The sequence below is a fragment of the Thalassophryne amazonica genome, chromosome 3, assembly GCF_902500255.1.
Source record: "Thalassophryne amazonica chromosome 3, fThaAma1.1, whole genome shotgun sequence".
Classification (NCBI taxonomy): Eukaryota; Metazoa; Chordata; class Actinopteri; order Batrachoidiformes; family Batrachoididae; genus Thalassophryne; species Thalassophryne amazonica.
In genome coordinates, this window is record NC_047105.1 from 59,656,374 (window position 1) to 59,680,845 (window position 24,472).

Sequence of the window (24,472 nt, forward strand, 5' to 3'; positions counted from 1 at the left end):
TTTTCACGCCTGTCGGTTGCGTCATTCGCCTGTGAGCAGGCTTTGAGTGAGGAGTGGTCCAGCCCTCTCGGCGGATTTTCATTGTCAGGGAAATGGCTGAGAGACTGCTGCTTTGCTTGATCAAATTTTTTTTAGAAACTGTGAGGCACATCCATGTGGACACCATTCGAGAAATTCAGGTGTTTTTTATTGAAAATTTTATGGGCTTCAAACACATTAAGGGATGTTACTGTCCCTTTAAGGACAGCCCGCAGCAGCTGTGGGGCGCGCCGCGCTCCAGCTGCCATCGACAGGCTGAGCGACCATTTAATTTCTAAACAGATCGCTCTGTGGATCCGTGACCATCGTGTGCAATTTCTCTGGTTATCACAAGAGCTGGACATCAACTATTTTCCTTCAGATTTCACATTTAACAAGAGATTTTATCATGGAAAGCCGAGCGGACGCTTCGCGCGTCACGATGGATTTGCTGCTGGACCGACACAAAACCACCTTCGTTTTGGTCTCACGGGACGGCTTTGAGATATCAGGAGAGGATTATCAAACTCTTAAAAGAGGGTAAATCATCACGCAATGTTGCAAAAGATGTTGGTTGTTCACAGTCAGCTGTGTCTAAACTCTGGACCAAATACAAACAACATGGGAAGGTTGTTAAAGGCAAACATACTGGTAGACCAAGGAAGACATCAAAGCGTCAAGACAGAAAACTTAAAGCAATATGTCTCAAAAATCGAAAATGCACAACAAAACAAATGAGGAACGAATGGGAGGAAACTGGAGTCAACGTCTGTGACCGAACTGTAAGAAACCGCATGAAGAAAATGGGATTTACATACAGAAAAGCTAAACGAAAGCCATCATTAACACCTAAACAGAAAAAAATAAGGTTACAATGGGCTAAGGAAAAGCAATCGTGAACTGTGGATGACTGGATGAAAGTCATATTCAGTGATGAATCTCGAATCTGCATTGGGCAAGGTGATGATGCTGGAACTTTTGTTTGGTGCCGTTCCAATGAGATTTATAAAGATGACTGCCTGAAGAGAACATGTAAATTTCCACAGTCATTGATGATATGGGGCTGCATGTCAGGTAAAGGCACTGGGGAGATGGCTGTCATTACATCATCAATAAATGCACAAGTTTACGTTGATATTTTGGACACTTTTCTTATTCCATCAATTGAAAGGATGTTTGGGGATGATGAAATCATTTTTCAAGATGATAATGCGTCTTGCCATAGAGCAAAAACTGTGAAAACATTCCTTGCAAAAAGACACATAGGGCCAATGTCATGGCCTGCAAATAGTCCGGATCTTAATCCAATAGAAAATCTTTGGTGGAAGTTGAAGAAAATGGTCCATGACAAGGCTCCAACCTGCAAAGCTGATCTGGCAACAGCAATCAGAGAAAGGTGGAGCCAGATTGATGAAGAGTACTGTTTGTCACTCATTAAGTCCATGCCTCAGAGACTGCAAGCTGTTATAAAAGCCAGAGGTGGTGCAACAAAATACTAGTGATGTGTTGGACCGTTCTTTTGTTTTTCATGATTCCATAATTTTTTCCTCAGAATTGAGTGATTCCATATTTTTTTCCCTCTGCTTGGTCTAAAAAAGTAACCGTTACTGACTGCCACAATTTTTTTTCCTGATTTCTTATAGTGTTTCTTAAAGCCAGAAAGTTGCCATTTGAAATGACTTTAGGTTTGTGTCATGTCTGTGATCTGCTTTTTTTTCTACAAAATTAAACAACTGAATGAACATCCTCCATCATCCAGGCCGGTGATTCCATAGTTTTTGCCAGGGGTTGTATATTTAAACTGAAAATATATATCAATCAATCAATCAATCAATTTTTTATATAGCGTCAAATCACAACAAACAGTTGCCCCAAGGCGCTTTATATTGTAAGGCAAGGCCATACAATAATTATGTAAAACCCCAATGGTCAAAACGACCCCCTGTGAGCAAGCACTTGGCTACAGTAGGAAGGAAAAACTCCCTTTTAACAGGAAGAAACCTCCAGCAGAACCAGGCTCAGGGAGGGGCAGTCTTCTGCTGGGGCTCTTTGGGGCTGAGGGAGAGAACCAGGAAAAAGACATGCTGTGGAGGGGAGCAGAGATCGATCACTAATGATTAAATGCAGAGTGGTGCATACAGAGCAAAAAGAGAAAGAAACAGTGCATCATGGGAACCCCCCAGCAGTCTACGTCTATAGCAGCATAACTAAGGGATGGTTCAGGGTCACCTGATCCAGCCCTAACTATAAGCTTTAGCAAAAAGGAAAGTTTTAAGCCTAATCTTAAAAGTAGAGAGGGTGTCTGTCTCCCTGAACTGAATTGGGAGCTGGTTCCACAGGAGAGGAGCCTGAAAGCTGAAGGCTCTGCCTCCCATTCTACTCTTACAAACCCTAAGAACTACAAGTAAGCATGCAGTCTGAGAGCGAAGCGCTCCATTGGGGTGATATGGTACTATGAGGTCCCTAAGATAAGATGGGACCTGATTATTCAAAACCTTATAAGTAAGAAGAATAATTTTAAATTCTAATCTAGAATTAACAGGAAGCCAATGAAGAGAGGCCAATATGGGTGAGATATGCTCTCTCCTTCTAGTCCCCGTTAGTACTCTAGCTGCAGCATTTTAAATTAACTGAAGGCTTTTTAGGGAACTTTTAGGACAACCTGATAATAATGAATTACAATAGTCCAGCCTAGAGGAAATAAATGCATGAATTAGTTTTTCAGCATCACTCTGAGACAAGACCTTTCTGATTTTAGAGATATTGCGCAAATGCAAAAAAGCAGTCCTACATATTTGTTTAATATGCGCTTTTTATATCTTACACTTATTTTTATTTTAATAATACTTTTTAAATGATTATAAAATTCAAGAACAAACACTGAATTTTCAGTTTCAGAATTTATTTTTTCAATCTCTTTTTATTTTCAGATTACAAAACTTTTGGCCTGGATTTAGCTCCATATACCTACAGAAGGATAAACTTAAAAACACAAGAAAAGTGTGTATTGCAAACAACTTACTCACTTATTAAAGAGGCCAACACACATTACTTGGAAAACATTACCGTCTATCCATTTTCTAAACTTACTTATTCCAGTTCAGGGCACGGTGGAAAGATGGAGCCAATCCCAGTGGTGGGAAACATTACTCAATAATTATTTTTATTTATTTTTGCATACCTCCAGACCAATATCTTTTTTTGTTGTTTCTGGTCTCAGACTAAAATACTATATCTTGTTAACCTTGTGTTACTTATTATGATGAAAACAGAAACAGGCTTCTTGAGGTTGGTGTATTATTTGATTTGTAGATTTTATTTTCCTCCTGATGTTTTTTTTGTTGTTGTTTCAGGAAGATTATGGGCAGAGGAGACTTGGCCATATCTCTTGTGTTTTAGCGACATTCCTTGCAGGCAATAATCCTGTTTTTCTTCCCCGACACAACTCGATACCTTTACACTGACAAAGGTGACACTGAAAGCAGTGCAAAAAGTAAGTGAATGCAACAGTTTGTGTATGTTGGTCTCACACTGAATTGAAAATATTAAAGAGGTCCATTTTCTGTTTATTGCAACATACAGGTATGGCGCAGGCATACATCTGCTGTGCACTGGTGATGATTTCCACCAAAGATGTTCAGTTTTTGGTTTGTAGTCAGCTCTACTAAAATATATCATTATTGACAGAATACGTGTATACTTGGCAGACAGGACTATTATCATCACCCACTCCCTTTATTTATGTGTTATTATTGCAGCAATGCTACTCTGTGCACAACTGATCCCATCAGATTTTAGAAGTTAAGAAGAGCAGATTCTGATTAGTACTTGGCTGGGAGACCTCTTAGGAACACTAGGAGCTGCTGGAGTTGTACATAGAGCACACTGGGAGAGAAGGTGAAGTCCTTAATGGATGTCTTCAAGTCATTTTTGTCAGGTGTCAGCTACTGACTCTGGCCATCCCATGTGGTGTCAGTGCTGTATGCTCATTTCATGTCCCTGCTCTGCTCACCCCAACATACAGCACATCACCAGCTGAGAAAAGATTCACTTATTTTAACCTACAGTCATGTCCAAATTAATAGCAGTGTGTTTAAAAAAAGTGAGCTTAAAATCCTTATAATAGCTTTTATTTCTATACACACAAATGCATTGGCAACACTTCACATTCAATTTCAAATCAAAACATGAGGACAATTTATCAAATGTACTTCACACAGAAAGTGAAGAAAAAGGAATATTGGGCTGTTAAAAAAAAAAAAAAAAAGTGTCTGTATTTTTCTTTTCAAACTCAAACCTTTACTGAATAAACTGAAAAATGCTTCAAGATTTAGCTTTCCTGTGAATCACTGAACTAATATTTAGTTGTAAAACCAGTTTCTGAGAGCCAGTGGTGGGCACAGTTCTGCTAATTAGCAAAGCTAGCTTTTTTGTTAGTAGATTAGCTTTTCAGCTAACTTCAAAAACAATCAGTGAACAATTAGCTTCCGATGAATTTAATTCCGATAACTAATGTTTTTCTCCGTAGTAACAGTGAAAAACATTTTTAAAACCTGTTGGTTCCTGTCTGCTTTGTATTTTGCAGCAGTGAGGCAGCTGAGAGGAGCTGAGTTCAACTCTACGCCAGCAGAAGGAACCAGGCCACCAGACTGCCACAAGAAAAAAAAAAAGTCATTACCCCTTGACAGCATACAGCAGTCCAGCTGTAAGGCAGACGTCTTGAAAAGGAAAGCAGGTTTGACTTATGGTTTTGAATTATAAATCAAATTAATCTGGCTAGAATTAATGTCAACTCTTAAAATGTAGTGGGTGGTGGCAGTGTTCTATGCATTTTGATCCCGGTTATATCACACGGTTGTTGAAATGAATCACAACTTAACAGACTTTTCAGAATTAGTGCATTATTTTAAAATTAACAGTTATGTGTTATATTTTCACTTTGTACATTTTAAGAGTAGGGGAGGTGATGGTCGAGTAGTTAAGGTGTTGGGCTTGAGTCCAGAAGATCATGGGTTCAAATCCCCACCTGACTGGAAAATCACTAAGGGCCCTTGGGCAAGGCCTTTAATCCCCTATTGCTCCTGGTGTGTAGTGAGCGCCTTGTATGGCAGCACCCTGACATCGGGGTGAATGTGAGGCATAATTGTAAAGCGCTTTGAGCATCTGATACAGATGGAAAAGCGCTATATAAATACAATCCATTTACCATTTGACATTAATGTAGCTATTCTCTCTAGATGAATTTGATTTATAAATCAAAACCATAAGTCAAACTTGCTTTCCTTTTAAAGACATCTGCTTCAAAGCTGGACTGCTGTATGCTGTCAAAGTAAATGACGCTTCCTTACAGCAGTGAGCAGGGCGCACAGACAGAAATGCTGACTCATTGGCTGTGTTTTGGTTTGTGATCGCCTTTGATTCAATCAGAAGTGTTTGCGGTGTTTAAACTTAAAATCATCTTATTAGTAGCTGAGAATGTAGCGGAGGCAATACTGAAGGTTAGCTGTAGCTTCCGATAAAATGTTTTGGCAGTTTATCGTTATAAAAGATAACTTTTCAGTTAGCTGATTAGCAGTTATCAAAGCTAACTTTTTGATTAGCTATGCCCACCACTGCTGAGAACTGCTTCACATCTGTGTTGCATTGAGTCAGCCAACTTCTGGCACCTGTGAACAGGCATTCCAGCCCAGGACGACTGGATTACATTCCACAATTCCTCTGCATTTCTTGGCTCAGAAACAGGATTTCTGATGTCACCGCAAAAGTTTTCTATTGGATTAAGGTCCTGGGCTGGTTACTCCATGTTAATCTTGTTGGTCTGTAACCAAGGTGCTGCTTACTTGCTGGTGTGTTTGGGGTCATTGTCTTGTTGAAACACCCATTTCAAGGGAATTTCCTCTTTGGCATAAGGCAACGTGACGTCTTCAAGTATTATGATGTATTCAAACTGATCCATGAGCTCTGGTACGTGACAAATAGGCCCGATATCATAGTACGAGAAACATCCCCATATCATGATGCTTGTTCCACCATGATTCACTGTCTTCACAGTGTACTGTGGCTTGAATTCAGTTTTCGGGGATTGTCTGACAAACTGTCTGCAGCAACCACACCCCAAAAGAACAATTTTGCTTTCATCAGTTCACAAAATGTTGCATCATTTCCCTTTAGGCCAGTCTGGGTTTTTTTTTTTTGGCACATCATTTTTTTTCAACAATGGGACTTTGCGGGGGCTTCCTCCCCCATAGCGTGGCATCATTTAGATGTCTTCCAAATGTTAGTGTTCACAGGTAATTTTAGACCTTCTTTGATAACCCTGGAGGTGATCACTGGCTGAGTCTTTGTTAGTCTGGCTATTCTTCGACCTATTTGAATGGCAGTTTTCAGTTCTCTTCCACGTCTGATTTTGGTTGCCAGGTTAATGCATCTGAGATCATTTTAGCTGAGCAGCTTATCATTTTCTATACTTATATGTTTCCCCCTCTCCAATCAACTTTTGAATCAAAGTACGCCATTCTTCTGAACAATTTCTGGAACGACTCATTCGACTCAGATTTTCACAGAGAACTATACAACAACCAGTATGTGCGACATTGGCTGCCTTCATCCTTAAATAAGAACCACCTGTTTTTTCACAAAGAAAAATGCACTTAATTTTTCTGAACAGCCCAATATTCCTTTTTCTTCACGTTCTGCAAAGTAATAAATTGGATAAATTTATCATTTTGAGTCTGGAAGAATGTGCAGTATTCCCAATGCATTTGCGTGTATGGAAATAAAAGCGGTTATAAAGATTTTGAGCTTTACTTGCTCTTTTTAAATACTGATATTTTGAACACAACTGTATGTGTGTATAATTTTTTAAAAATTTAATAAGGTTAGTCCCACTAAGATTGAGATCTCTTTAACAAGGGAGACCTGGATAAAGTTTCCAATTTCCAATAGCATGCAAAACTCCACAGAAAGGCCACAGGTGGGAATTGATCCCATGACCTTCTTGCTGTAAGGCAACAGTGCTAATCCACCGTGCTCTTATATAACCATAGAAATGCTGTGCATGCTGAGAGTTCTCCGACACAGGCTTAAGACACTTGAACGGGCTCAGCCGGTGTCACAGCTTCACTCCCCCACCCTTGGATTCTTGTGGAGTCTGTCTCTGGATAACACACCTCACCCCATCTACGTTGGAATGCAAAATACACAACCAGGGTAAGAAACGTAAGTCTGAATTGACAGATTTTACACAAAAGAGGGCTCCATCTCCTCAGGACAGGAACTCTCGCTGCTGTAGTCAACCCATATGCACTCACGTGTAAATACACGTTCGCTATCCACCAGCCTACAATCACTCCTAGAAAATATGTCATCTGTTACAAAGTTTCCATGTTGTTTTCCATTCTGTCAGTCTTGTCAAGGTCTGGGTGGGGTGAAATAAGTGATACACTACAGCAGACCAGTGACTAAACTGGGACGTCGACATGAACCCACAACAACTATTTACCAAACAAATATAAAGCTTTTTTTTTTTCTAACTGCTGTTTATTTAATGTTCATCTCTGTACCAACAAGAGACGAGGCCCAACAACGGCATACAAAAACAGAAATCTATAGCAAAGTATGCTTATACTGAAATGTGTCCAAAGACATAACAAAACCAGTAGCTCATGTCGTAAGAGCCACCTTGTGGAATACAATGATAAAATACCATGTTTAAGATACTGTACATTTTCTGTTTTATCAAAAAGTGTCAATGCAGGTCACTCTGTACAGTTCTTAACCTTTACAAAAGAGCAACCTTTTTTTTTTTAATCCACTGCTGTGCACAATCAGTATCTGGAAGGCACTTTGCAACAGACCATGAACACGAAACACTTGCATGTAGGCCCAAAGAATGTGTTTTTCTAAAAATCATTTTTTATATTTGATTACCAAAATGTATAGAACACATTATACATCCTAATGAATTAAATGGCAAATATTCATAGAAGAAAAACTAAAATTAAACAAATGTTGTGTAATTTCCTGACAATCTTTCACTTAAGAGTATTTTAACAAATACAACAACCATTATTACATTTTTGGGAGAAAATCTGAGTACATAACGACAGAGTGGATATATAAAAAAAAAAAGTCATGCAGGTGGCAGTGTGAACAGTGATGGTACAGTGACACTACTGCCACCAACCAGTGATAGACATTCACCCCAAGACAGTGCACATTTACTTTTGTGCTAGCAGTTCATACGTTCACTCAAACAATAACTTACATAGAAGACGGGAGGGGGGGGGGGGGGGGGGGGGGGAGTTATGTACAGGACCATCATTGACAAGATGTCATTATATATGTTGGGTCTTTTTAAATATATTTATAGCATGTGCATATGAATCCTATATACACTTGTTACAATTACAGTGTAACCATAAATAATATAGGAATGCACTGAATGAACAGACAGTTTAAAAAATGAACAGAAGTACACAGACAGCTGATAATTCTGTTTTTACAGAGTCAACAACACACACGGCAAAACCCTTCACTAGTGGACTGAGACCAAAGGGTGTCAGGATTAAAGTTTACAGCAGAGACACACATGCCGCTGATGCCTCTTATTATAACAGGGCCAGAATTTCAAAACAGACCCTTTTCACCGACAGCGCAACTTATTTCAATTACTTCAACAAAGGCTTTATGTACTTTATCACATGAAGTGACCAGAATTTATATATATATATATATATATATAAACCACATCCAAGAGGCTCAGAACTGACACTTTAAAAAAAAATGACACTAATTAGATCACTTCATTAATGCAAACATAATTATGTCATTTTCAACACATTTCAGTAGCAGGAAGTAGCCACTGTGAAAAGGGTCTGTTTGCATTTTTAGCTGATATTCATATGTCAGCCACAGCTAATGGTATGCCAATAAACTTTTACAAAATGTGGCAAAATGGCTGAGTCTGGCCTTAGTTAACAACCAAGGAATGTTGGGGTACAATCCAGATAAAAAAAAAAAAAAAAAAATCAAATTGTGAGATGAGGTGTTGTGGGCCTTGGTGGAGGCTATGAACTGTAAGGTTGTCAAGTTTAAAGAATAACTGGCACTTTCCAAACTAAGATTTATTTCTTAGATGTACTGGGGGTCACATTTTCATTCATGACAAAAATTTTATCTGGTCATTAGCGATTTAGAATACAAAGTCACAGGCTAACCAACTAATTAATGTTACTGGTTGGGGCTATCAGAAATACTCAGTTTGCAGGTTCTTGTCACCTGTCAAGAGGCAAAAGCATCACTAGGTCCTGTCCAGTAGCATGGACAGGACCTACGCACAGATAAACACGCATGTTTTCCTCGCTAAACATAAACTTTTCAAGACTTGCTCATCTTCAACTGCGTTTCCAATTAAGGGTCACGGAGAGCCTGGAGCGTATCCCAGCAGTTAACGCATGAGGCGGGTTACACCCTAGAAAGGACGGCAGTGTGTCGCAAGGCCACATATACACAAACACACACACTCACTCCTACACACACCTATGGATAATTTAGAATATCCAATCCACCAAAGCCAGCGTCTTTGGATGTGGGAGGAAATCAGAGCGCCGAGAGAAATCAGAGCGCCGAGAGAACTCACGCAAACACAGAGAGAACACACAAACTCCACACAGAAAGGCCACAGGTGGGAATCAAACCCATGTCCTTCTTGCTGTGAGGCAACAGTGCTAACCACTAATCAACCGTCAGCGCTAATCTTTTCAAGACAACGATTATAAAGTTGGCTGCTTACCTTAGCGTTTTAGCTGCTGGATGGCGACAATGTCCACTGAGTGATTATAAGTTGATTGCCGAGGTGGGGCTGGGTCCAACATTAATTTTTGTCCAAAGTGAAAAGATGACCCACAAAACATAAAAAAATAAATAAAGTGCCTAGGTGGGAAAATGTTGGCATTTTCCTTTAAACTATAACAAGCTGCTGGGTTACAATGCTAAACAAGTACATAAATGTCAGAAAGTTTTAAATGTTTACAGATTTCTCATAATGCAAATAAAATGAAAGAATCAACAAAAACAAGATCATAAATTACAGAAGTCAAAAGCTGGTACAAGATCCAGTGTTAATTTCTCGTTTCATGTGACAGAATTGCCACCAACTGTTGAGGAACAGCAGTAGGAGGAAAAATGTCTTTATTGTGTCAAAGATATTTCTTGATAAGACGTGAGCTTTACGTTTTAATGGTATTAACTACATTTTCATCGAAACACACTCATAAGCATTTTGTGGCATGGCTAACTGAATGTTACTGTAAACACACACACAATTTACTGAGTTCCCCTGGGTTTGTTCGGTCCATACAATTGACATCTAAATCCATAACTATAACGACAAACAAACGCTTCTATTATAATGGGGGGAAAATACAAAATGAGAGAAGTCACAGGATTTTCATTTGACAATTAGAAAAACTTAACCTGTACACAAAGCAGAAGGGACACAAATAAGTTAATAAAATATAATCTACAATTCTCAATATATACTAAAAATATACCTGACCTTCCTCCATGTTTAATATACACAACTGAGTTAATATCCAAGTGTCAAAAACAAATTTCATTCTATGCTTGTATACAACATCCATTCTCAATCAGCACAAGGCATGTTTTGTGACATAATCAATATATTGTAATATTAACCAAAAAAACTCGCCCCTCAAAAAAAAAAAAAAAAAAAAAAAAACTTTTCAGGAAAATACTTATTCTAAACTATTTCTGCATATAGAGCACAGTAATAAACAGCTGTATTCCTCAGTTGTACACTTTCACTTCTTGGAACAAATTGATTTGACAAACCATTATTTAAACAAACAAAAAACTTCAGGGGATTGCAGAAATCACATTCAACCAGTTATCACATCAGTATTATAACCCTGGCCAACAGTAAGCTCCGTTTATCACTGTATTCTCAATTTTACTCTCCAAGGCGTACAAATAAGATATATATATATATATATATATATATATATATATATATACACACATATACAACCCCTGGCAATAATTATGGAATCACCGGCCTCGGAGGATGTTCATTCAGTTGTTTAACTTTGTAGAAAAAAAAAAAGCAGATCACAGACATGACACAAAACTAAAGTCATTTCAAATGGCAACTTTCTGGCTTTAAGAAACACTATAAGAAATCAAGAAAAAAAAATTGTGGCAGTCAGTAATGGTTGCTTTTTCAGACCAAGCAGAAGGGAAAAAAAAAATATGGACTCAGTCAATTCTGAGGAATAAATTATGGAATCACCCTGTAAATTTTCATCCCCAAAACTAACACCTGCATCAAATCAGATCTGCTCGTTAGTCTGCATCTAAAAAGGAGTGATCACACCTTGGAGAGCTGTTGCACCAAGTGGACTGACATGAATCATGGCTCCAACACGAGAGATGTCAATTGAAACAAAGGAGAGGATTATCAAACTCTTAAAAGAGGGTAAATCATCACGCAATGTTGCAAAAGATGTTGGTTGTTCACAGTCAGCTGTGTCTAAACTCTGGACCAAATACAAACAACATGGGAAGGTTGTTAAAGGCAAACATACTGGTAGACCAAGGAAGACATCAAAGCGTCAAGACAGAAAACTTAAAGCAGTATGTCTCAAAAATCGAAAATGCACAACAAAAAAAATGAGGAACAAATGGGAGGAAACTGGAGTCAACATCTGTGACCGAACTGTAAGAAACCGCCTAAAGGAAATGGGATTTACATACAGAAAAGCTAAACGAAAGCCATCATTAACACCTAAACAGAAAAAAACAAGGTTACAATGGGCTAAGGAAAAGCAATCGTGGACTGTGGATGACTGGATGAGTCATATTCAGTGATGAATCTCAAATCTGCATTGGGCAAGGTGATGATGCTGGAACTTTTGTTTGGTGCCGTTCCAATGAGATTTATAAAGATGACTGCCTGAAGAGAACATGTAAATTTCCACAGTCATTGATGATATGGGGCTGCATGTCAGGTAAAGGCACTGGGGAGATGGCTGTCATTACATCAATAAATGCACAAGTTTACTTTGATATTTTGGACACTTTTCTTATCCCATCAATTGAAAGGATGTTTGGGGATGATGAAATCATTTCTCAAGATGATAATGCATCTTGCCATAGAGCAAAAACTGTGAAAACATTCCTTGCAAAAAGACACATAGGGTCAATGTCATGGCCTGCAAATAGTCCAGATCTTAATCCAATTGAAAATCTTTGGTGGAAGTTGAAGAAAATGGTCCATGACAAGGCTCCAACCTGCAAAGCTGATCTGGCAACAGCAATCAGAGAAAGTTGGAGCCAGATTGATGAAGAGTACTGTTTGTCACTCATTAAGTCCATACCTCAGAGACTGCAAGCTGTTATAAAAGCCAGAGTTGGTGCAACAAAATACTAGGGTGATTCTTAGACTACGGGCACTTATGTCCTTTGTTCATATTTTATGAGAAACAGAAAAAAGGGGAAACGTCACACTTTTATAGTTATCTTTACAATGAAAGTGTGTTAAGAAATGTGTTCTAGTAGTCTATGATGACTTTTTCACCTTTTTTCAGCATCATTATATGCAAATATTGCTGTTTTGTGCTTCTCCCACATCCAGACTTTTGATCTTCAATGACAAAAATGAATGGTAAAGAAACGTTTTTTCTAATGTTTTAAAATATCTCTGAATAAAATATCAGTCAAATAATCAAAACATAATTGGGGTATTCAATGTCATACAACTATTGTGATTTTTTTTTTAAACAAAATGTAGTTGTCCCACACTACTGCCGTAATTTCCACCACAACACTGTAACGTCCCTTTAAACAGTTTGTATGAAAGATTGTTTTGGTAGTTTCTATGGAAATAAACAGTGACATCAGAGCACATGTATATAGTGCCAAATCACAACAAATAGTTGCCCCAAGGTGCTTTATATTGTAAGGCAATGGTGTGGTGGAAATTACATTTACAAGGCCAATAGTGCCCGTAGTTAAAGAATCACCCACTAGTGATGTGTTGGAGCGTTCTTTTGTTTTTCATGATTCCATAATTTTTTCCTCAGAATTGAGTGAGTCCATATTTTTTTCCCTCTGCTTGGTCTAAAAAAGTAACCGTTACTGACTGCCACATTTTTTTTTTCCTGATTTCTTATAGTGTTTCTTAAAGCCAGAAAGTTGCCATCTGAAATGACTTTAGTTTTGTGTCATGTCTGTGTTCTGCTTTTTTTCTACAAAATTAAACAACTGAATGAACATCCTCCGAGGCCGGTGATTCCATAATGTTTTGCCAGGGGTTGTGTTTATATATATATATATATATATAATATGTTATGCATAGTACCCATCAGCCTGTTCAGATAGTGAGATATGAATGCTAACCAAAAATCGACCGATGTTGTAAATTCAGTTTTTCGGTTGTGCAGGAATTTACATGACTCAGTTTCTTTGTTAGTCTTACATACGTATGATGAAATTCAGCACAAATGTAGGCCTTAAAGAAAACAAATGATTAATAATAACTTCAATGAGAGGAGAGCTGACAGAAGAGCCAATGGAACCTTGACTTTTGATTTGGGGTATGTTCAAAATAGGATCACAATATTTACTTTCATGAGGTAGCCTCATTAATATCTGACAGTTCAGTGGCTCTGTCACATTTGAGATTATACAATTTAAGATGGGTATGAATCCAGGTTTTCAAAAACAACAAAACGCTTTTAAAAAATTTTTTAAACAAAGCACTCATTCACAGACATCAGAATCACTGCCTGAAATGAACACTGACTCCTTGGTTCATGAAGACGTTATCAATTGCTTAAATGTATCATGAAACATGCTGTGGGTTTCTCAATGTGTGAGCAAGTTAAGTATCTGCCCTCAAAACAAAAGGATTTCCTTCTTAAGAGGTAAAGAAGAAAACAAATCTGTAATTCAGCCCTCTTGTTGCTCTGAGGTAAAGACATCTGCTTACGAGCTGTGAGGCAAAAAAAAAAAAAAAAAGTGCACCGAATAAAGCTTAATTACACAGACAAAAAAAAAAAAACCATACAAAATAGGGAGGGGAAAAAAACCCTTCATGTCATTTTTAATGAACTAAGACACTGTACAAGCACTTTACTCTGAAAAATGTAGGAATCATAGGGCAGTCGACAACAAAAATAGGGTTTCAACATTGAAGAAAACATAAAGAAATCTTGAGGCCAAGTTGTTCCCAAACACAGAGCATCTTGTGTGAGCAACCAGGTTTTGTCATAAGAATAAGAGATGATGTGAAAATCTGGTCCCGTAAAACATGTTACTTCCCTCCAAAGTCAACGCCGCTTTGACCTGCGTCAGTGTCTACCAGTGAGGAGGCAAAAGCAGACTGCACGATCTGAAAGCCGAAGGACTCCAGCAGAGACATGCTTTGCTGAGGGGAGAAGGGTGAGGTCAGTGAGGGAGGTAGCTCACTTAAACCAGCTCCTACACTCACTTGGCCCCTTTGGGTTTTGTGTACTCTGTGCTGGTGCTTGTTGAGGTAGGACTTGGTGCGGAAGGCCTGACCACAGATGCTGCAGATAAATTTCTTCTCAGGGTCCGTCTTGGGTTTGGCTCCCTCTGAAGAGCCCAAGGCGCCTGCAGCTTGTCCATTACAGGCCAGAGAGGCCACCTCAAGCTCCGGCCCATCAGGTTTGTGTGGAGACTTCAGCTCGTCACCATCAGGCAGTTCTCCAAATGAAGGGTCTGATTCTTCTGATTCCAGGTGAAGACATTTACCAGCGTTTTCCTGCCCGTCTGTAATAAACATAGCATGAGCAAGAAGGGTGGGTAGTGAGAAAAAAAAAGGGAAACAGGAGGAAAAAAGAACCGTGAATTAGTACAGAAAGACTTCAAAACAAGCTTCCTCAAATATAATTTGATTGTAACAGTTATAGAGAGAAACTGAAAATTCTTAAGCTGTAGCTACAGCAGTACACCATCCAATAATCTAGCTCAGTCCATTTGTCCAGTTTTCACCTTGAATTATCCATCCAATGGGCGCTGTAAGCACCATGCCCCCACCCCACCCCTCCTGCTGGACTGTACTGACCTGCAGCAGGCCCATGGACGGGGAAGGCAGGGACCCCGCCAGAGCGACACTCCCAGAAATATGGAGCCTCGCCTGACTTCCCCAAAAGCAGCTCAGGCTGCAGGCCCAAGGCTGGAGGGCCAGGCTGGGGGAGAACTGGGTGTCCAGAGAGCCCATGAAAGCGACACTCTGCCTCAGATGAGGTGAGAAGCAGCTGGCGACTGACCCCCACGTCTACATAACACCCAGCCAGGGAGAAAGGAAAGGGGAGGGACAGACAACAAGCCAGCGGAAACCATGCAGACAGAATTACCTCATTTCATCTCCACTATATTTCTATTTATGTCTGTATATAAAGTAAGCTATGCAGCTATAACTATAATTTCCAAAAACTGACAAGAATTATTAAATGATACTTTTTCCACTAACAACAAATTCTTCAAAAGAATCAGGTAAAACCAAAACTACACTAGAAGTAGCTCAACCAAGTGACTGCAAGCAAATTTTATGTTAAAAACCCAATACTGCTCCTTTTCAGATTATTAATTACACTCAGTTTTCCAGTTCTAAGAATACAGAAAAGCCCTGAGCATTACAGCCAAAAGTCCAAGCAAGACTAATAATATATAAAACAGTACAATGGCTATTTCCCCAAACACAGTTTCAATTAGTTTGCAAATGCAATAACAAATGGCAGTGACTGCGATAAAGTATAGTGACAGTACACATTATGACAATTTCAAAGCTCAATCACATTTTCTGTTGGTGTACCCAATTCTTTTTGCAACTCGTTAAATCACTGAAAGTCAATGGCAATGTAAATAGTGTAAAATAGGATTCTGAAATAAAGTTGTAGTTTGTATTTTTTATTTGTATTGTGGTCTAACTTCTTCCACATGACTAATAGCTTACTCAAGCAAACATTAAGTGCCAAAGAAACTAATTCCTAACATCTTCATTATGCGTGTTGAAAAACTTCAAAAACATTTATCATGGGGTGTTCTTCATACCATGAGGTGTAACCAAAACAAAACATTGTGTGCATGGACTTATGGAACTGATGGCATCAACTCAAAACTTTGTAAACCACATTTGCAGTGCAGAAAATGTGAAAGGTTATTTTGTGAGTTGTGCTGTCTGTTCGCACGCAGCCCTGTGCAGCTGTGGAGTCTGATCGCGCACACCCCCGTAGCGGTCCATCGCGCGCAGCCCCGTGGAGGTGTGGTGGTGGATCCTGCGCAGCCCCGTGGAGCTGTGACATCCGTGAGTGCACAGCCCCGTGGAGCTGTGACATCCGTGAGTGCACAGCCCCGTGGAGCTGTGAGGTCTGATCGCAGTGCTGCCCTGTGAGGGGGCTCTTAAACCCTGATCGCACAGTGCAGAGGGTCCGTTATGCGCGGGAAGATGATGTTCATTCTGAGTGGTCACGGTGTCCTGCTGACGGACAGTGCGAGCGAGAGAGGAAGTGAGGCCGAGTGAATGACACATTGAGCACGACACATATTGTGGGCTGTTGGACAACAATGACTGTACACATGTGGGACATCGACACGTTCCACATCACAGAGTGCTTTTTATAACAGGTGCGTGCAGTTGTTAGGATGGCTGAGCAGGTCAGTGATCTGATGGCCGTAATACTCTGCTCACACGCGATGACAAGCACTACAGCAATGCGATAGTGGATCCTGGGTTACATGTCAGTTATGTTGATGCATTTCTAAATCCAGTATCGGCAGATCTTGTGCAAAGGGCAGACATGGTAATGGCTCACACCCTCCTCTCCCCGTGTCTGCTTCCGTCTGGCACCCTGAGTGTATCATTTGTGTTCTTAGTGCATTGTAACAGCATTGCAGATATTCCTACTGTTGTCCAAGTACATTTGGACTGCAATCGTGTGCATATGCATGGGTGTGCACGAATCAGTCGAGGTGGGATCCACCCACATTCTAAGTGGTCGTATGCCATTCCTACATGGCTGTCCTATTGTCTGTTCCTACTGATTGGGCCTCAAAATTTGGCTCCCCCCAATTCGGCCTGATTCAGCTCCATTCGAGCTGAATCTAGCTAAGTGTGACGGGGCCCTTAGATACGTTGAGCTGCATGTGGTTGAGTCCACACCACTCCACAAACCTGTCCACCACACTCCTGTACTCAGCCTCCTGGTCGCTACCGACGCAGCCCACAATGGCAGGGTCGTCCGAGAACTTCTGCAGATGGCAGGACTGTGACCAGAACTTGAATTCTGAGGTGTGGAGTGTGAACAGGAAGGGAGACAGGACCGTCCCCTGTGGTGCCCCCAAGCCTCACATACTGTGGGCGGCTTGTGAGGTAGTTGGTAATCCAGGCTACCAGTGTAGCCTCCACCTTCATGTCACATTAGTGATGGGATGAACAACACTGGTGCGTCAGCACTGTGCCGAGCACACAAGAGTGAAACCCCGTATTGGTGCGTGTATCGCTTTAAGGGGAAGAAAAAAAAAATCATGTGACCGATACAGGAAGTGTGTCATTCAGATGCGCCGTGCCAAACTGTGTTTATAAGGAAACAAACTGCATCGACATGTTGCGGATTTGTTGGATGGAGTTTTGCTGTTGGACTTTGGATTTTTGCTTGCCTTCACCTTGTTCCACTGACTTCATGGACCATTCAGAGGTTTACCCCAGTCTGGAATAAGTTTTGATTTTTCTGACACCAAATAAGGTAGATCTTTTTCTCCTTTGGGCATTGTTTACTGCTATTTTTTCAATGAAATATGTTTGTACTCCTTTCTGGTAAGAGGTCTGAATCATTTTCAGATAAATTAACATTTTATTTTATTGTAGGTGAAGTGTTGGCTCTGCTCCACAGAGCTATCTTACATCAATAAGAGCACTTCAATGCTGAGGCATTATAGAGCTCGGCATGGCAATGCGGAATTGGCAGATACTCCTGTGCGTACCCCAGGCAAATTTTAACTCTGAATTTTATTAGACAAATTCGCTATATTCTACTTGTACATACCAACGCAGTTTAGCATTTACACAAACAAGGTTTTAAGCAAAGTTTAAACTCTTCTCATGAACAGCTTAACTTGACACACAAGTTGAGCACATGAAAAATGCAATGATGAGATCACATTTTAAATAAAGGACTGGTGATTGAATATTTCACAGGCTGATGTTGGGTTTGCAGCATGTTAGCTTTTCCATCTTATTTTCATTTTATTTGCCTGCAATGATTTTATAACTACTGCAGGGGTCACTATTGAGTGACCAACACAGTGTCAATACAGTGCTGACACAGTTTTTGTAGTGTGTCACTACACTCCTTGAGGTATCGTCATCCCATCACTATGTCACGTAGTTTATTGCCAAGTAAGTCGAGCCGAATGACTTCTTCAGTGCATTCAACACCATTCAGTCTGACTCTCGTAGTGCTGCCTGGCTCCTCCAGGTGAGAATAAGCTCTGTGTGGCATGAAGATAATGGCATCCTCCACTCCCCTGTTTGGAGGGTATGGGAACTGCAGAGGGTGCAGCGATCATTCGACGACTGTGCGGGGGTGCCTCGGGGCGAGCCTCTCATGTAACTTTATAACATGTGATGTTAGGGCCACAGGTCTGTAGTCATTAAGTGTGTTTGATGTTCTACTACTTGGGCACAGGAACCAGACAGGGAAATGGTTTGTTTTGGTTCTTAGCACCGTTATTGTTCCAGATGTGTTTTGAGTATGTGATTTCCCGTTACACCCCCTAGTGTCACAACTCGAACTCGTTTGAATACCACATACCCAAAGTTCACAATCCAAGATGGCTGTTTTGAGCATTAACAGTAGAGACAGCTGTCGTGTTTGTTTTTTTAGGACTTCTGTCTTTTTTTGCACCCAGTTTAATAAATCATACACACAGTACTGTCCTACTACTGCCTATGAACATGCTGCTACAGTATTTCTGTGTGAAATACCACGCAACACATTGTTTATCAACAGGTGCTGCTAATATTAGCCAACCTTGTAGATGTTAGCTACACTGCACTACCAACTGAGCAGTAAATAATAATAATAATAATAATAATAAACTATTCAGATTGAATAATTCATTATTTTCAACTCCACTTTACATAGGCAAAAATTTTAAACAATTTTTCACTCTTCAACCAGTCTAACCATGGCTGTGTCTCAATTCAGGGGCTACATCCTCAGAATTCTGCACTCATTGCCCACGTGTCATACAGTGAGGAAAATAAGTATTTGAACACCCTGCAGTTTTGCAAGTTCTCCCACTTAGAAATCATGGAGGGGTCTGAAATTTCCATCTTAGGTGCATGTCCACTGTGAGAGACATAATCTAAAAATAAAAAATAAAAAAAATCCGGAAATCACAATGTATGATTTTTTAAATTTATTTGTATGTTACTGCTGCAAATAAGTATTTGAACACCTACCAACCAGCAAGAATTCTGGCTCACACAGACCTGTTATTTTTTCTTTAAAAAGCCCTCTTATTCTGCACTCTTTACCTGTATTAATTGCACCTGTTTGAACTTGTTACCTGTATAAAAGACACCTGATCACACTCTCAATCAATCACACTCCAACCTGTCCAGCATAGCCAAGACCAAAGAGCTGTCTAAGGACACCAGGGACAAAACTGAAGACCTGCACAAGGCTGGGATGGACTACAGGACAACAGGCAAGCAGCTTGGTAGAAGACGACAACTGTTATGATTATTTATTAGAAAGTGGAAGAAGCAGGAGATGACTGTCAATCTCCCTCGGTCTGCGATTCCATGCAAGATCTCACTTTGTGGGGTAAGGATGAGTCTGAGAAAGCTCAGAACTACACAGGAAGACCTGGTCAATGACCTGAAGAGAGCTGGGACCACAGTCACAAAGATTACATTAGTAACATAGTAACACATGATGCTGTCATGGTTTAAAATCCTGCAGGGCAGCAAGGTCCCCCTGCTCAAGCCAGCACATGTCCAGGCCCGTTTACAGTTCACCAGTGACCATCTGGATGATCCAGAGGCGGCATGGGAGAAGGTCATGTGGTCAGATGAGACCAGAATAGAGCTTTTTGGAGTCAACTCCACTTACCATGTTTAGAGGATGAGAACAACCCCAAGAAAACCATCCCAACCGTGACGCATGGGGGTGGAAACATCATACTCTGGGTGTGCTCTTCTGCAAAGGGGACAGGACGACTGCACCGTATTGAAGGGAGGATGGATGGGGTCATGTATTGCGAGATTTTAGCAAACAACCTCCTTCCCTCAGTAAGAGCATTGAAGATGGGTCATGGCTGGGTCTTCCAGCATGACAATGACCCTAAACACACAGCCAGGGCAACTAAGGAGGGGCTCGGTAAGAAGCATTTCAAGGACCTGGAGTGGCCTGGCCAGTCTCCAGACCTGAACTCAATAGAAAATCTTTGGAGGGAGCTGAAACTCCAAGCCTGAAAGATCTAGAGAAGATCTGTATGGAGGAGTGGACCAAAATCCCTGCTGCAGTGTGTGCAAACCTGGTGAAAAACTACAGGAAATGTTTGACCTCTGTAACTGCAAACAAAGGCTACTGTACCAAATATTAACAATGATTTTCACAGGTGTTCAAATACTTATTTGCAGTAGTAACATACAAATACGAGGTCTATCAGAAAAGTATCCTACCTTTTTATTTTTTTTAAAAACTATATGGATTTGAATGACGTGCGATTACACCAATCATGCTTGAACCCTCGTGCGCATGCGTGAGTTTTTTCACGCGTGTCGGTGACGTCATTTCCCTGTGGGCAGGCCTTGAGTGAGATGTGGTCCCGCCCTCTCGGCTGAATTCCTTTGTTTCACACGCTGCTCGAGACGGCGCGCGTTGCTTTATCAAAATTTTTTCTGGACCTGTGAGGAATATCCGAGTGGACACTATTCGAGAAATTAAGCTGGTTTTCGGTGAAAAGTTTAACGGCTGATGAGAGATTATGGGGTGTTTCTGTCAGTGTAAGGACTTCCCACGGAGCGGGACGTCGCGCAGCGCTTCCAGGCGCCGTCGTCGGCCGGAAAACATCCTAATTTAAGGCTTAATTCACCCAGGATGTCGTGAGAGAACAGAGAAGATTCAGAAGAGGTCGGCATGAGGACTTTATGCGGACATTCCACTGTTTAAGGACATTTTGTAATGAAAGACGTGCACGCAAATTCGCCGAGTCGTTTCCGTGACGACTCGGCGAATCTGTGTGCGCCGCGACAGGAAAAACACCTCTGTGTTGAAAACCATTTGTAAAATTCAGGTGGCTTTTGATGGCTTTCAACAAGTGAGTAACTGAGAAATTGTTTAACAGCTTGGGCATGTTCCAACTTGCCTGTTAAGGTTTCCAACAGAGGTGTTTTTCCTGTCGCGACCCCCCGCAGTCGGGTCCGGCCCGACATGCGACTCTGCCCACACATTCTTTCATTACAAAATGTCCGTTAACAATGGAATGTCCGAATAAACTCCTCATGCCGACTTCTTCTGAAAGTTCTCTGTTCTCTGACGACTTCCTGGGTCAACAGAGCCTGAAATGTGGAAGTTTTCAACTTGAAATGGCGAGACGCTGCCGCCTCGAAGCGCAGCTCGCCGTCAAGCACCGTGGGCCGTCCTTACGGCGACACTACCAGACCAAAATCTCTCATCAGCCGTTAAAATTTTTACCGTAAACCAGCTAAATTTATCGAATGGTGTCCACTCAGTTGTGCCTCACAGTTTTGAAAAAATTTTGATCAAACAAAGCAGCAGTCTCTGAGCCATTCCTAAACAATGAAAAAAAATCGACGAGAGGGTGGGCCACTCCTCACTCAAAGACTGCCCACAGGCGAATGACGTAACCGACAGGCGTGAAAAAAAACTCTCGCATGCCTATAAGGGTTCAAGCATGTCTGATGTAATCACACGTGATTCAAATCCATATGGTTTTTGAAAAAAATAATGTCGGATACTTTTCTAATAGACCTCGTAAATTATTTAAAAAAATCATACATTGTGATTTCTGGATTTTTTTTTTTTTTAAGATTATGTCTCTCACAGTGAACATGCACCTAAGATGAAAATTTCAGACCCCTCCATGATTTCTAAGTGGGAGAACTTGCAAAATCGCAGGGTGTTTAAATACTTATTTTCCTCACTGTAGTGGCACAACTAGACTGCCTCATTTTGAAGGCTGCTTGGAATGTGGCACACAAATGCAACTTTCTTTCCCCCCAAAACAAAGGATACAACAGGTTTATGTCCTTCCCAGCCCAAACAACCCAGAGAATCATTGCGAGATTGACCCCACCCCCCCAGACAAAATGTCGGTAAATTTGAAAGCAATTTCAGGTTCCATATGGTATACATAAGTATCAAAAAATGATAACTAAACTACAGGTTAATGCTCTAAAGGAAAGATTTGGTGTTCTTCAATGAGATAAATGTCAGATATATCTTATATCCACCAATTATACAACAGCTTGCAGTGGCACTGAAAAAGGATTTTCCTTTATTTATATAGCATTAAATCACAACATGGAAATCATCAGGGATGCCCAAACTTTTACATACAACTGTATGTAAAAGGTAAAAGTTTGGGCACCCCTGATGATTGCCACGATTTTCCTTTATAAATCATTGGTTGTTTGGATCAGCAATTTCAGTTAAATATATCATATAACAAACAGTGATATTTGAGAAGTGAAATGAAGTTTATAGGATTTACAGAAAGTGTGCAATAGTTCTTTAAACAAAATTAAGCAGTTGCATAAATTTGGGCACCCCAACAGAAAAAAAATACATCAATATTTAGTAGAAACTACTTTTGCAGAAATAGCAGCCTCTAAACGCTTCCTATAGCTTCTAATGAGAGCCTAGATACTGGTTGACGGTATTTTGGACCATTCTTCTTTACAAAACACCTCAGGTTTGTTGGTTTCCAAGCATGGACAGCCGCTTAAAATCACACAACAGATTTTCAATAATATTCAGGTCTGGAGACTGAGATGACCATTCCAGAATGTTGTACTTGTTCTGCATGAATGCCTTAGTAGATTTTGAGCAGTGCTTAGGGCCGTTGTCTTGTTGAAAGATCCAGCAACTTCAACTTTGTCACTAATTCATGAACATTGTTCTCAAGAATCTACTGATATTGACTGGAATCCAAGTGACCCTCAACTTTAACAAGATACCCAGTACCTGCACTGGCCACACAGCATGATGGAACCACCTCCAAATTTTACTGTAGGTAGTAAGTGTTTTTCTTTGAATGCTTTGTTCTTTTTCAGCCATGCACGCCTTGTTATGTCCAAATAACTAAATAGTTAGTTTAGTTTCATCAGTCCACAGCACCTTATTCCAAAATTAAGCTGGCTTGTCCAAATATGCTTTAACATACCTCAAGCAACTTGGTCTGTGGCGTGTACGCAGAAAAGGCTTCCTCTGCATTACAGCATCTCCTTGTGCAAAGTGCGCTGGATAGGTGAACGATGCACAGAGATACTATCTGCAGCAAGATCATGTTGTAGGTCTTTGGAGCAGGTCTGTGGGTTGACTATGAGTGTTCTCACCATCCTTCGCTTCAGCTTATGAGATTTTTTTTGGCCTGCCACTTTGGGCCTTAACTAATACTGTGCTTGTGGTCTTCCATTTCTTCCCTATGTTCCTCACAGTGGAAACTGACAGCTGAAATCTCTGAGATAGCATTTTGTATCCTTCCCCTAAACCATGATTTTGAACAATCTTTGTTGTCAGGTCATTTGAGAGTTGTTTAGAGGCTCCCATGTTGCCACTCATTAGAAGAGATGCAAAGAGGGGAAACATTTGCAAATGGGCACCTTAAATACCCTTTCTCATGATTGGATTTACCTGTGTAAGGAGGTTGGGGGTCAATGAGCTTACCAGACCAATTTTGTGTTCCAATAATTAGTGCAAAATGTAATCAAATCAATAAAATGACAAGTGTGCCCAAATTTATGCACCTGCCCAATTTTGTTTAAATAATTATTGCACACTTTCTGTAAATACTAGAAACTCCATTTCACTTCTCAAATATCAGTGTGTTTGTCTGTTATATGATATATTTAACTGAAATTTCTGATCCAGACAACCAATGATTTACAAAGGAAAATCATGAAAATTATCATTGGTGTCCAAACTTTTGCATACAACTGTAAGACACCCAGAGGAGCTTCACAAAGGTAATAATAATAATAATAAAAAAAAAACAACATCATGAAATTTCCATTAGTTTGCCAGAAGGCACATGGGAGACTCAAGCCTCAGTTTTATCTCATTACTTGGATGAAAGTCCATCTTTATTCCACTCCACAATGAAACTGTGATTGATGGTGCAACAGACAAAAGTTGCACCATGCAGTTTCCCCAAA

The 24,472-nt window shown here is 40.3% G+C and overlaps 1 protein-coding gene and 1 long non-coding RNA gene across 4 annotated transcripts in view; both read right to left on the bottom strand.

Annotated features, from left to right (window-relative positions):
* Positions 1-7,544: 7,544 nt before the first annotated feature.
* Positions 7,545-11,041, bottom strand: LOC117506802. The gene is made up of 2 exons (XR_004559552.1): positions 9,787-11,041; positions 7,545-9,402 (listed from the first exon to the last, which is right to left on the bottom strand). It is a non-coding gene; the product is annotated as an uncharacterized LOC117506802 (long non-coding RNA).
* A 2,742-nt stretch (positions 11,042-13,783) lies between these two features.
* The window catches only part of patz1 (POZ/BTB and AT hook containing zinc finger 1), a 45,988-nt gene continuing 35,299 nt past the window's right edge, over positions 13,784-24,472 (bottom strand). For 2 of the 3 annotated variants that reach the window (XM_034166429.1, XM_034166428.1), the window contains one exon: positions 13,784-14,832. In XM_034166429.1, the coding sequence (XP_034022320.1) occupies positions 14,354-14,832 (479 nt within the window). In that variant the 3' untranslated portion in view covers positions 13,784-14,353. Of the gene's footprint in view, positions 14,833-15,127; positions 15,341-24,472 lie in introns of all 3 variants that reach the window. The other variant, XM_034166427.1, reaches the window with a different exon arrangement.